At 27.6% G+C, this 13,735-nt stretch overlaps 1 protein-coding gene across 1 annotated transcript; it reads left to right on the plus strand.

Moving 5' to 3' along the window:
• The first annotated feature begins 4,523 nt into the window (after nucleotides 1-4,523).
• On the plus strand, nucleotides 4,524-6,231 carry LOC131652695 (alkane hydroxylase MAH1-like). The gene has a single exon (XM_058922637.1). The coding sequence runs from the start codon at nucleotides 4,575-4,577 to the stop codon at nucleotides 6,093-6,095; it is 1,521 nt and encodes a 506-aa protein (XP_058778620.1). The 5' UTR covers nucleotides 4,524-4,574; the 3' UTR covers nucleotides 6,096-6,231.
• Nucleotides 6,232-13,735: the final 7,504 nt, after the last annotated feature.

Here is a 13,735-nt window from a genome sequence, read left to right on the forward strand (position 1 = left end):
TCTTCACATTTGATGAGTTCCATTGGGGAACTTTGATACCCTGCAAACATTCGCAAAAACTTTGGTTTCTTTTTTAGACAGAGTGTGACATGCTGGGGGAAAATAGGTTATACTTACTACTTCTTTTAGGGCTAGAACAGCGCCATCAAATTCAACACCAGTTTTAAAGTTATTATTTGATGTTTATTGATCTGACTTTTTAGATTTGGATTTTTCTAAAAAAATATGAGTTATACTAAGATTTATAAACATCAAATAACAATTTTAGATTTGAGATGGACAAGTACTAAATTCAAAGAGTGTAACATGGTAAGGTAAGATCGGACAACATCTGGGATTAATCTCTTTTATTTTCCTAGATTTGTTGAACCTGTTTGTTTTAAACTCTCTCTTTGGACATATTTTTAAGATTTGATCTATATAAGTTTTGAGATTTTTTTGTTTGAAATTTTGTTGTTATTTTATTTATGTTGACTCTAGATTTAAGAATTTTGTGGTGGCTCTGTAATTTAGTTTTTTTAGATTTTGTGGTGGCTCTGTATTTCTCATTTGTGATAGTTGTGTTTCGATTCTTTTGGTGTAATAGAAATTTTTTTATTGTTGGAATTTTGTGATGACTCTGTAGTTGTTTTCAAATTTGTTGATGTGGTATTTTGTTTTCAGAATTTTTTTTGGTGGATTTAGGGTATTTGTTTTAAGTTTTTTTTTTTTTGGAATTTTTTTTTCCGTAAATTTAGGGATTTTTTTTCTAGATTTGAAAAACATCTAATTTTTTCAGAATAATAATATTGATATGAGTTAGAAATCTGAATTTGATAATTTTTTCCAAATTTGAAGACATTATATATTTTTTTTCAAATTTAGTGATTCCAATAAGCTATGAGTTTGAAATATAAATTTGATAATTTTTTCAAATTTGAAGACATTGGATTTTTTTAAGATTTAGTGATTCCAATAATTGATATGAGTTTAAAATCTGGAATTGATAATTTTTTATGTTATTCAATGAAATTTAAATGAAAAAGATAAAGAAGATGAATGTTTTTGAAAATGAAGAAAATGAATGTTTAAAAATGAAGAAGATGAATAAAATGTATGTTTGAAGACGAAGAAGATGAGTATGAAATAAAATTAATTTTCAAATTACTTAAAAATGTATTATTTGATATGAAATTATTAAATAGTTAATAATTAAAATCGGATAAAATTTATTAATAAATAATCAATATCACATATGTCTGAATTAAATGATAATATATTAATGACTAAAAATATAACTTCTTTATGGTGACTTAAAATCAACTTATCCAAATTAAATGTCACCACTTAAAATCAACTTATCCAAACTAAATGTCGCCACTAAAATATGATATTGGTAGTCACGTGCAGCCTTTGGTAGTGTAGAAGATGGTGGACTTGATAGATGGTGCAAAATATGATTCTTCTAGTGGGGAACTATCTTACTTAGTTGATAGCAAATAAAAGAGTGAGAATATAATGCATCGCTGTATTTGTATTTATTATATAAAATTTTGGACGAAGCTCACCCACCTATGTGTGTGGCTTAGCTTATGGTTACGTTACATCTACATCCATCTTTTATTAATCTACAAATAAAAAAATGCATAAAATTTAAAAATATTCTGATGAAAAGATAAGATACTACCATTTAAATCAGAATGCAACATAAATTAAGTACTTCACTTCTAGGAACTCCAAACACGTGGAGGTCTAATAACTTTAATTAAGAACAGATACTTTCTAATCTAGATTCAACCAGTAGCACTTCTTGACTTTCTTTGAATTGATAGAATCGAAGGAAGGAGAACAGAATAAAATAAGAATGAAATAATATTATAATGTTTGTACAGTTTAAAATTGAATGGTATGAATATCATTTCAATCAATTATTTACCATCATATTTTTTTCATTCCGATTTTGGCACCAACAATTTGTTTTGTTTGATCATAAAATTTTCAAATAATCAAATGAAATCTTCGTTTACTTCATGATATTAATGATAGACCAGCTATTATAAATGAAAAGCATGTCTCAGATCCGCATTGAAAGAAAAATTATCTTGTTGCAAAATTGAAGATAAACAAAATCAAATATTTTTAATATTAATACTTACATATTCTTTACCATATTTATACTTATATGTTGAATAATATTTTTTAAATAAGATATATTATAAAATATAAATATAAAGTTTTATTATTAATCACTTTTATTATTTTCTTAACAAATAAAATAAATAATAATAACAATTCTCTGGCACTAAAATATAAAATATATGCTCTATTAACTATATTAATTCACTATTTAATTTTTTATATATTTGAAAATTAATTAATAAAATTATAAAATTACTAACTAACTTTTTATATATTATTAATCAAATTTGATTTACTATGTAAAATTTTATTTTTTGATATTGGAGCAGTCAACAATTAAATTATATGAACTATAATAATTAATTTATTAAAATCAATCAACAAACTTTTTTTTCACTTTAAATCATTTTTAAATTATTTTAACTAAATTTTGCACATTATTCATCACTATTATTTTAAAAAGAGAAAATGAAACAATATAAAAAAGTAAAAGTTATGAACGTTATGGTTTATTGTAATATATGATGTAAGTATAAGATTAAATTTCAAAATTATATATATATATATATATATATATATATATATATATATATATATATATATATATATATATATATATATATATATATATATATATATATATATATATATATATATATATATATATAGAGGGCATATCATATGAGAATGACTTTTTTATATGAGAATGTGAGAATGAATCTGAACCATTGAATTTTAAAATAAATGGTGAAGATTATTTTAAAATCCAATGGTTTAGATTCATTCTCACATTCTCATATAAAAAATGCATTCTCATATGATATGCCCTATCTATATATATATATATATATATATATATATATATATATATATATATATATATATATATATATATATATATATATATATATATATATATATATATTAGTGAATACAAATCATATTTCATCGTACAATTAAATTTTTTATATTATAGATATAATTTTATATTTGTTTTTGACTGAACATATTCATCTTAGTTAGACTATTTTTGAGATATAGTCCGTTTTTTATTATAGTCTCTTGATTGACTATATTTTAAGAATATTTTCTTTACCATAAAACTATTCCACACTTTGTTATAAGAGATCTATGCCTCGTGCACATCTATATATAGCAAGTTGCGTTTTTTACGGCCGAATCAAATAATAACTTTTAAATATAATTTAAATATTTTTTATTCTTTCCTATACTAACTTAACCATTAAAATATTAGACTTACATATACATACCGCCTCAGTATTCCATCTTATTGAAAGTTCTACTCCATCTTATTGAAAGTTCTACTCCCTCAGCATCTCTTTATAACCAAACAATTTTTAAACAATTAAAATATGAGCATTCTCTCTAAATTTTTTAATTATCATGAGCTTTCCATTGCCGCCTTAAAATTTCATATCACATGTGAGCCGTGACCGATGAATAAAGAAAAGATAATATTTACTATTATAATTTTGAGAATTGGCTTGAAATTGGTTCACCTATATGTTTTGAGATAGTTTATGAAGAAAAAAAATTAGTTTCAAAATTGTATAAGAGTATTAGCAAATTTCTGTTACTTTTTAAAATTCTTAACAATTGGAAATAGTTTTAATATAGTTGAAGTGATATATTTCTTTCCTCTGGTCGACTTTATGAAATTGTTGGTTAGAAAAATTATTATTATGAATATAATGAAGATATATTGGTACTGTAAAGTAGGTTTATACTGTCAGTAAATTCATAATTATTAGTTTTTGTAGAATTTGACTTTTTTTTAAATCAAATAAATTTTTTTTTTAAGAGTAGTGATGTATTGATTGTATAAAATGTTTTATATTTACAGTACATTATTATTAGTTATTAGAGAAAAGAGGATGTGCATTGACAGTCTAAATTATTTTTACACTGTATGTATCTCAATAATTTAATTGGAATACATTGTGTAAAGAAGTTTTACACCATCAGTGAATCACAACCGTTAATCTATTGGAAGTGTTTGACTTTTATTTTAATTTTTTTAAAAATAATATAATTGAGTGGTTGTGATGTATTGACAGTGTAAAAAATTTTACACTGACAGTGTATAGCAATTAAACTCATTATTGATATGATTTGACACTTTAAAATAATTTGATTGGATGTCTGTGTAATACTTTTTACACTGACAGTGCACTACCATTAAATGTTATTATTATTATTATTATTATTATTATTATTATTATTATTATATTATTATTATTATTATTATTATTATTATTATTATTTTAAAAGTCTACCTTATCACTCCAAGGGACCATTTGATGCAAGGATTTTTCTACAATATGTTAGCTTAAGAAACTTAAAATATCTTACATTCAATCTTATATAAAGGACAAGTTCATACATATCAAAATCATCACTTCATTCAAAGTTTTGTCATTTACAAAAGGCCAACCATGTTGGGTTCTACAGCAATACTTTGTGCACTCTTTTTCTTCCTTTTCATCATCTTCAAAATCCACCGCCATAGACAAAAATGTTGCAAATACCCCATCTTTAGAGATTATCCTTTTCTAGGCATGCTACCAACAATCCTTTGGAACTTATGGAATATTCATGATTTCATAACCGAGGAGTTGAAAAAGCACCATAGAGGCACTGCTGAATTCATGGGACCATGGTTCACCAACATGAACTATTTGATCACAAGTGATCCCATCAACGTTCATCACATGATGAGCAAGTGTTTTGACAACTATGTGAAGGGCTCTGAGTTTCGTGATATTTTTGAAGCCTTTGGAGATGGAATATTTGTCGCAGATTCAGAAACATGGAAATATAACAGGTCTCTTTTTCACTCAGTTTTCAAACAAAGAGGCTTTGAGCTTTTTCAAGAGAAAATCATTCAAAACAAGCTGGAAAGAAGCTTGATTCCGTTGTTGGATCATGTACAAGAACAAGAGTCGGTGGTGGATTTACAAGATGTATTCAGTCGTTTCACATTCGACAACATTTGTTCTGTTGTTCTTGGATGTGATCCTAACTGTCTTTCCATTGAATTTCCTGATGTTGCTTGTGAGAAAGCTTTTGACCAAATTGAAGAATGCATATTCTATAGGCATGCTATTCCAAAAAGTTTTTGGATGTTTCAAAAATTTCTTCAAGTTGGTCAAGAGAAAAAGATGACAAAAGCATATAAAGAATTTGATCAATTTATATATGCTAATATAGAGTCCAAAAGAGAGGAGCTAAAAAGAGGTACAAAAAATATTGAAATGGTTGACTTGTTAACAACTTTCATGAAAGTGGAGAAGGGGTCACAAGTGGTAGTACATGATGATAAGTTTCTAAGAGATGTTGCTTTCAATCTCTTTGTAGCAGGGAGAGATACAATAACTTCAGCACTAACATGGCTCTTTTATCTTATTGCTACACATCCTTTAGTAGAAGCCAAAATTCTTCAAGAGATTAAAGAAAATTTTGGGACTATTAGTATTGAAAAGAAGTTAGGAGTTGATGAGGTGAAAAAACTAGTTTATCTTCATGGTGCTATATGTGAGGCTGTGAGACTTTTTCCTCCTATACCTTTTGAGAGAAAGCAAGCAATCAAAGATGATATACTTCCAAGTGGTCACTTTGTTAGTTCCAATACAACTATACTATTTTCTTTGTATTCAATGGGGAGAGTTGAAGAGACATGGGGAAAAGATTGCTTGGAGTTTAAGCCAGAGAGATGGATATCTGAGAGAGGGGGCATTGTTCATGAACCATCTTACAAGTTCATTAGTTTTAATGCTGGACCTAGGACTTGTTTGGGAAAAGACTCTTCCTTCATTCAAATTAAGATGGTAGCTGTTGCTATTTTGAGAAACTATCATATTCAAGTAGTAAATGGTCATATTCCTATCCCAAATCTTTCAATTGTACTTCTTATGAAGAATGGTTTGAAGGTTAGGATAAGAAAAAGGGAAAATTGATGAAGATATCCATAGGACATATTTAAAAATTATTGTCTATTTATGTGTATTAGAAAACTATTAAGAGTAGTAAGGTTAAAAAAAGGCTTTTAGTTTTTTGCTTCGCATCAATAAAATGTTTTGTGTTTATTAGTCATCCAACATAAACTATCAACAATTCATTGTGATATACTTTCAATATTACAGACATGTATCAAAAAGTATTTTCAATAAAATGAGAAATAAATTGTCTTGCTGAGTTCAAATACATCAGTGAAATCTCAACCACTAAATTTGAAAAAAAAAAAAATTATTATATGTCTCTTGATTGCAAGTGAAGCTTCTAGTCCATATGGGCCCATGGCCTAGTTTAGAACTATATATAATAATGTAAGTTTGGCTTTTTCTAGAACAATAATGTAAGTGAAGCTTTTCTGTGATCTATAGCCTGTGCATTAATAATTTGTATTTAGTACCTTTTTCATGGCATATAATCAGATCTATTTAACTAAAAAATATAAAAATTAAACTTTTTATTTTAAAAATATATATAGCATGTTTGATGTACATTAGACTACTCTTTGTATTATAGTATTATACTTAATAAGTTATTTTAAAAATATATATAGCATGTTTGATGTACATTAGACTACTCTTTGTATTATAGTATTATACTTAATAAGTTATGTCCCTATTTGTTTCAGCTTTAAAAAAATAGATTTTTTTTTTATTTTTGAAAATAGATTTTTCAAAACCGTTTTTTAAAATATTACAAATTTTTAATATTCTTATTTTTTTAAATGAAACACTAATTTTGACATCCTAGAACATAAACACGGATTATTGAAGACCAAAATTTAATTAAAATTGCATTTTTTTCAAAAAGTTGTATTTCAAAAATGATTTTTATGAAAATCTATTTGAAATAGTTTCAAAATTAAGTGATTTTTTGAAATTTTGTTATCCAAATTTTTTTTCCATAAATAGATGAAATACCTAAAATCACATTTTAAGAATAACTATTCAAACAAAATTTTCATTTGAAACTTTTATAAAAAGTTTATTTGTAAAAAAAAAATCACAAAATTTTGTAACAATATAAAAATTATTTTTAAAAAAAGCCAAGAATATTTTATAAACTCATATAACAATTTAAACTTCTTTAGTAACGTTATTTTCATCTCGAATTTATAGCTTATTTTGCTAGTTTATAACTTATTTTTATTTTAAATAGCATTTTAGCTTATAACTTATATCTTATAATTTTTTCTTCCTTTTATATCTTTATTATTTTAGTAAAAACCATCTTTTATCTTTTATAATTTATTTTAATTTAAAATAAAACGATTAAGTATTAAATATCTTTTATGTCATTTTACATTTATGAGTTATTTTAACTGTTAATTTTATTAAACAGTTCAATTGACTTATCAACTATCAATTTTAAACTATAAATTATAAATTATCTGCTAACTTATCAGTTAACCGCTATTTTTATAAAATAGTTTCCAATAAATTTTTATTTATAGCTTTGATCTCATTTCACCTTATTTATTGGTCTGATCTCTTCTCACCCTTTATGAACAATAGCATTTCCTTGTCATCGACCGAACTTCGTAGCAAAATTGAATTTTAAAATAACTAGAATGAGTGGTTGAATAATTTGCAAATAATTCAAAATCAATTAAAAAGACAACCAATCCCCATTAATGCTTAATTTATGAATTGACATTGTCTGCTTTTCCCATTTGGAGTGTTTCACGTATTTATGGAAAGAAAACGTACTCTTGATTCTAATCTTCAATTCAGGCAAATATCTGAAGCTATAAGTTCACTCCATTAATGAGTTTGGAGTGTTTGGTAATCACTCCATTGTCTGGTTTATAAGTTCACTCCATACAATCCCCATTAATGCTTATTTGGAGTGTTTCACGTATTTATGGAAAGAAAACATACTCTTGATTTTGAGTTTCGCTTCAGATATTTGCCTGAATTGAATTCGAAAATGTATTTTAGTAAATCTTATGGAAATGTATTCTTGAATCATATTAAACTAGAAACAATTACAAAAACAGAAAGATACAGAATGAAAAATAAAATTAACATTGATAATATAAAAAACGAAATATTATATAGCTAGGTAATCGTTAACATAAATCGAACATTATATTTCAACATCTAGATGGACATTCCAACATCTTCATAATATCTTCGATCGATCTCACAATCGTCGCATCTACCTCAATTAAAACTTTTGTTTCGTAACGAAAAAATATATTCCACATAATCTTTAAACATGCACGAGTCTTCAGCTCAAAGTTATTGAGCTTAATCTTCCCTCTGTTGTCAATCGAGAATGAACGGTACTCTACTTTCACAATTTTTCGATTGTCGGAGTATAGTAGGAGATTTTGCAGTATGTGTTTCAGATTTACAAGAGGGGTGTACTAATTGAACTTAAATTTCATTCAGGGTTTCGCGTGGTTGAAGTAGACATATGCGACATGTCAATTGATGTTCATTCTTGTGTAATGTGATTTGGTAAGAAATATGAGATGAGAGCCATATACACATAGTTGTTCTAGACCAATATGGACCTTTGAAACTCTACCTTATATCAAGGGACGTTCCGGAGATGCATTTTTGGTACCGCCCTATTGTGTTATTCCAAATATGTGTTTTGAAACCATCCAACACATAATGAAATTCAATAACAGACAGAAGTAAAATCTACTTTAGAATGAAAAATGGAGAAATTTTCTGGAAACTTAAACATGTATTGAAATCTTTGAAAATGTATATATTTTACATCATTAATATTAATACAAGATTACATACTAAACATGTCTAACCACATAAATACATTGTTGAATAAAAACTAAAATGAATCAAAACATGTGTCGTCGGCTAAATATATATCTATGGATGGTATCGCCTTTAACTTTTGTTTATTTGATTATTTTTCAATCTCGCTCAACTTTGTGAACTCCTGCATCCTTTCCAAAAAATGATGCTGCAAAGTCTCGGCTGTCGTTGTTGAATGAGATGTCCACTCTGGTGATGTCAGTGTTATATGGCATCCCGGTTTTAAAAAAACTTGAACAATGAAATTACATAATACAATCATTTGTTTTTTTAGGCAGGACAATGCGCAATGGAAAAAATATTTCAGAGAAGCTGTATCTCGTGATGAATGAGATTTTTATTGGAGTCAGTGAAGGAGGTAGTTTGCTAATGTGAGCTCCTTTAAAAACACTTTTTTGATATTTTGGAGTTGGAGAATCCATAAAAATTGTTTCAATATATTCAAAATAGGAAGGAGACCGCATTGTTGAATTGTCACTCGATGTTGGTTTGACCTTCTTAGGAGCACCTTTTGTTTTTACCGATTGAGACGGTGGCTTCAAATTAGTGGTTTCTAGATAAACAATCTTCCTCAATTTCTCTTTGATGTGGAATTCATATTGTCGGCAAATTTCAGAAATCTCTCTTGTATCACTTCCCATTCGCTCACGAATAAGGTTTTATTCGATTTACCGTCCTTCATCACACCATCATCATCATCATCAAACTCGAGTCTTTTTCAGTGAGTGCAAACCTAATTCATTTGTATCGGGCTATCAAGTTTCACCTTCTTTGAAATTAGACAAGCACGTGGTAGTCCATACGGTAACCATACTTTGAGCTGTCGCAACCTACATTCTCAGCCCGTTCGACTTCGTAAAAAATAAAACTCAGTCTTGCTCGAGATATGTTGTCGACCAACTAAGAATATAGAATGTTATCTTTGAATTTGTGTTCCAACATTGTGATATTGTGACCAAATGATGTTTGTATCTCATTATGCTGATTTTGAATCATTTGGTTCACAGAGTCCCAATCTCTACATAAATCATTCTAATTATTTACCAATCAATTCTCTAGTGTAGCATGGGCATATTCAACTCAGTTATTTGTTGTATTCCAAAGTTGTTTAACCTAATCGATCTAAACACAAACAATCTTCTACTTCACTTGGTCCATAATTGTACTTTCAAGATATTGCAACAAATCTGGTTATTTCTCACAAACCTTCATAAAGTGCATAACAGCATCGGTATATAACTTTTTTGTAAATGAATTTATTATAACATTCAATGCATTCATTATTCTTTCCACTATTACACTAGCTTTGACAATTATTTTGTCTTCGCTCTTAATTTGTTTCGCCCCTGTAAGTTATTGAGTGCGTATAAGAGGGGGTGAATTAGGACTTTGAAAATTTATCAGTTTTTTAAAAACAAGTTGTTCTTATTTTTCTGGTTTGGTGCAAGAGCTTAGAAATGTGTTACTTTCTTTTCTGATTATGATTTGTGAAAGCGGTAAATGCGGAAAAGTAAAGAACACAACGATGTATCCTGGTTCCCCTCACAATCCGAGAGTACTTCAGTCCCCTTACCACATGTAAGGGATTTTATTATTGTTAGATCTTTAGACAAGCTGACACACCTAGTCTTTCTATACAAGACTCAAACAAAATCAACAAGAACAATTCTCTTGTGATTCAACCAAGCTGAAATGAGAATAATCCTCTCCAATTCAACTCTCTTGCTTCCAACAATACTGGATAGCAAGGAACAAACCAAACAAGTAGAAAAATAAAACAATTCTTTCCTTTCTACTCTCTTGTTTCCAATAATCCTGGACAACAAGGAATTACAACCAAATCTGGAAATTATTTGAGTAAATAAAGTTGATGAATATATATATATATATATATATATATATATATATATATATATATATATATCAATTATTAGGATTGATCTTCTCTTCCAGACAAACAATTTATAATGACAATATAGTTCTCAAGTGTTTATGAGAATGATATGAATTTTCTAGAATGTTATGAACATACATGCAGAAAATTCTTTATGAAATATTAAGAACAAAAACACTTGTTTGAAAATATGAGTGAAAAATATGATGTTAAATTGCAATGGAATAGGTGATTTTTAATTTGAAATTTCATGTATTTATAAGTGAACAACACCTCTATGAAACATGGTAAATTTTGAGACATTTTCGTGAAGGTTTTCAATAGTTTAGAATAACAATGATTCATGAAAAAAAATATAATTTTAAATTCTATACAGTACTTCTTAAGTCAGTTAAAATGGTCACTTGACTTAACAAGTTCGCAACATTTTTCAAATTTAAAAATACTGTTTCAGAACGTTGTAAATTGTGGCGGTTTTTGTGCTGTTATGGGAGGTCAAAATGCCACAATTTACCAAAAACTGCATGTATGAAAAAATTCAAAAATTTTAAAAGTTATCTAATTATTTGAACCAACTTAATACAACATCTAATTGATTTATCCCAGTCAATAGATTATATTTGAAAGTAATTTAACATGGTTCAAACATGATAAAAAAAATTATATTTGAAAGTGATTTAACATGGTTCAAGTATGATAAAAAATATATATATTTGAAAGTTATTTTGAACACAAATGACCAATGCATGCAAGTGATTTTTTGGAGAATAATTTGAGCACTAAAATTACGAATATAATTGCATACTTGTACCTCTATCAATCAAGATCCATGCTTAGTCTTCAACTTTAATATTGAATAATTTGGTGCTAGCTTTTGCTCATAATAAGACTTGGACAGTTGAACTGATACATTGTTCTTGAAGCTTTTTCATACTTTTTGACATGATTATTTGACTTGTACTTTGTCTTCATCAAAACACATTGGATGGAGAGACTTGACTTCACAGTCCCTACTGCGGGTTTAACCCGACTTCTCACATTCTTTGTGATGTGATGATACCTACATAGTAATGTGTAAGAAGTAAGAAATATTTTTGCAACCGAATTCATCAAAGCGGTATCATGGTCAGTAAAGATTACTTTCAGCGTGTCTACATTGCCCGACATACCTCTAAATCCCTATTAACATTTTTCTCTTTTTTGCTCTTAAAAAATGCAAACCCGGTAGAATAAGTCTTCTTAGTAGAGGTAACACCAACAATTTTCAATAGTGGAAGTTTGTACTGTGAAGAAGATTTGTTTCTTAACATGGTTTTGATGAAGACAAAAGCTTATCTTAGAACAAAGATCAAAGAAGAAAAATATTAAGATATTTATGGAAAAGTTTTGACCTATGATGAAACTAATCAAGAGAATAATCAAGTTAAACGATCACATTTAAAGGTTCATTACAATTCATGATATATCCTTTAGATGCTTAAAATATTTCATACATTTTCCTCTCTAAAGTTTCTAAACCATCATGCATCAAAACTATTCAAATATTACCTTTAAATTTTTTATTTTTAAATTTTAAAGTGGTGTAATCGGTTAAGACATTGGTGCAATCGGTTATAAAAACATTTTGTTTTTGGTAAATTATGGCATTTGAACTCATCGCAACAGTACTTTGAAACCACCACAATCCGCATCTGTTTGAACCAGTATTTTAAGTTTGAATTTATTTTTGTTTTTTGTGGACGTTTAAAACAGTTGCAGTTTTAGTTTTCGTTTGAAACAACACACTGGTTCAAAAAAATGTAGCAGTTTGGAAGCGCGGCTATTTTTCTTTTTTTGAAACAACATATTATTTTAAAAAGTTTGAACCATTGTGATTCCAAATCTGACAATATCATGAAACTTTTCTAAAATATTGTATCAAATCAAAGAGGAGTAATGGAATGTATTTAAATAAAAAAATATTAGTTTTAAATCACCTCTTTCATACATTATTTTTACATAATTCAAACAATTTTTTCAAGTGTTCATAATTTCATCAAAAATTAAACTTTGTGCATAACTTTCATTTCATTGAAAAGAGTTTCATTTATATTATTCAGAGCACTTAAGTATATATGTTTGGATTATGATCAAGAGAAAGAGAAGAACAATTTTTCATATTCTTGGAATTCAAGTCAAGTCTTCAAATTACTCAAATTCTATAATTTGTTTGTATTATTAGTTCGCCATTGTTGTTTGGTGTGGTCATCAAGTTGTTGGTGATTGTTGTAAAAATTTCCTTTGAATTGGTTTGAATCAAAGTCCACCATTGTTATGGTTGTTGTGGAAATCAAAGAAGTGGCGTGCTTTTTTGTTATTGTTAGAATATTGTAAGAGAAGTCTTAGTGGTGGACTTGTACAAAGATCTGACAATAGTGAAATCTCTCACGGGGTGTGAGAGGGCTGGAGTACTCTCGTTTGGAAAGAGGAACCAAGATATATCTTTGTGTTCTTTATATTTTAGCATTTATTTTTCTGCACTTTGCTTTTCAAGGTTCATCGAAATTTCAAGCAAAATAAGAGTAGATGACCTGTCATCTAAAAATAAGAAGATATTATCAAACCTAATTTACACCCTCTTAGGTTACACACTCTTAAACTTACAATTGGTATTAGAGCATATTATAGGTAACATGTTCCTAAAGATCCATAAATGGCTTCCGCAAATGTGGTTTTTAGAGACGGTGGTAGCAATAATAAGTCTCCATTGTTTTATGGTGAATACTTTGATTTTTGGAAAATTCGTATGAAGGCACATCTTGAAGCACAATGAGAAAAAGTTTGGGATGCTGTAGAAAATGGTTCATTCATTTCCACAAGTGTACTCAATGGCGTTTGTACAAATAAGATCAAATTTTCATGG

The sequence above is a fragment of the Vicia villosa genome, linkage group LG2 (genome assembly GCF_029867415.1).
Source record: "Vicia villosa cultivar HV-30 ecotype Madison, WI linkage group LG2, Vvil1.0, whole genome shotgun sequence".
In the NCBI taxonomy this organism is placed as follows: Eukaryota; Viridiplantae; Streptophyta; class Magnoliopsida; order Fabales; family Fabaceae; genus Vicia; species Vicia villosa.

Coding starts and splice junctions, on each gene's coding strand:
- LOC131652695 (XM_058922637.1), top strand. CDS start 4,575: ATGTTGGGTTCTACAGCAATACTTTGTGCACTCTTTTTCTTCCTTTTC.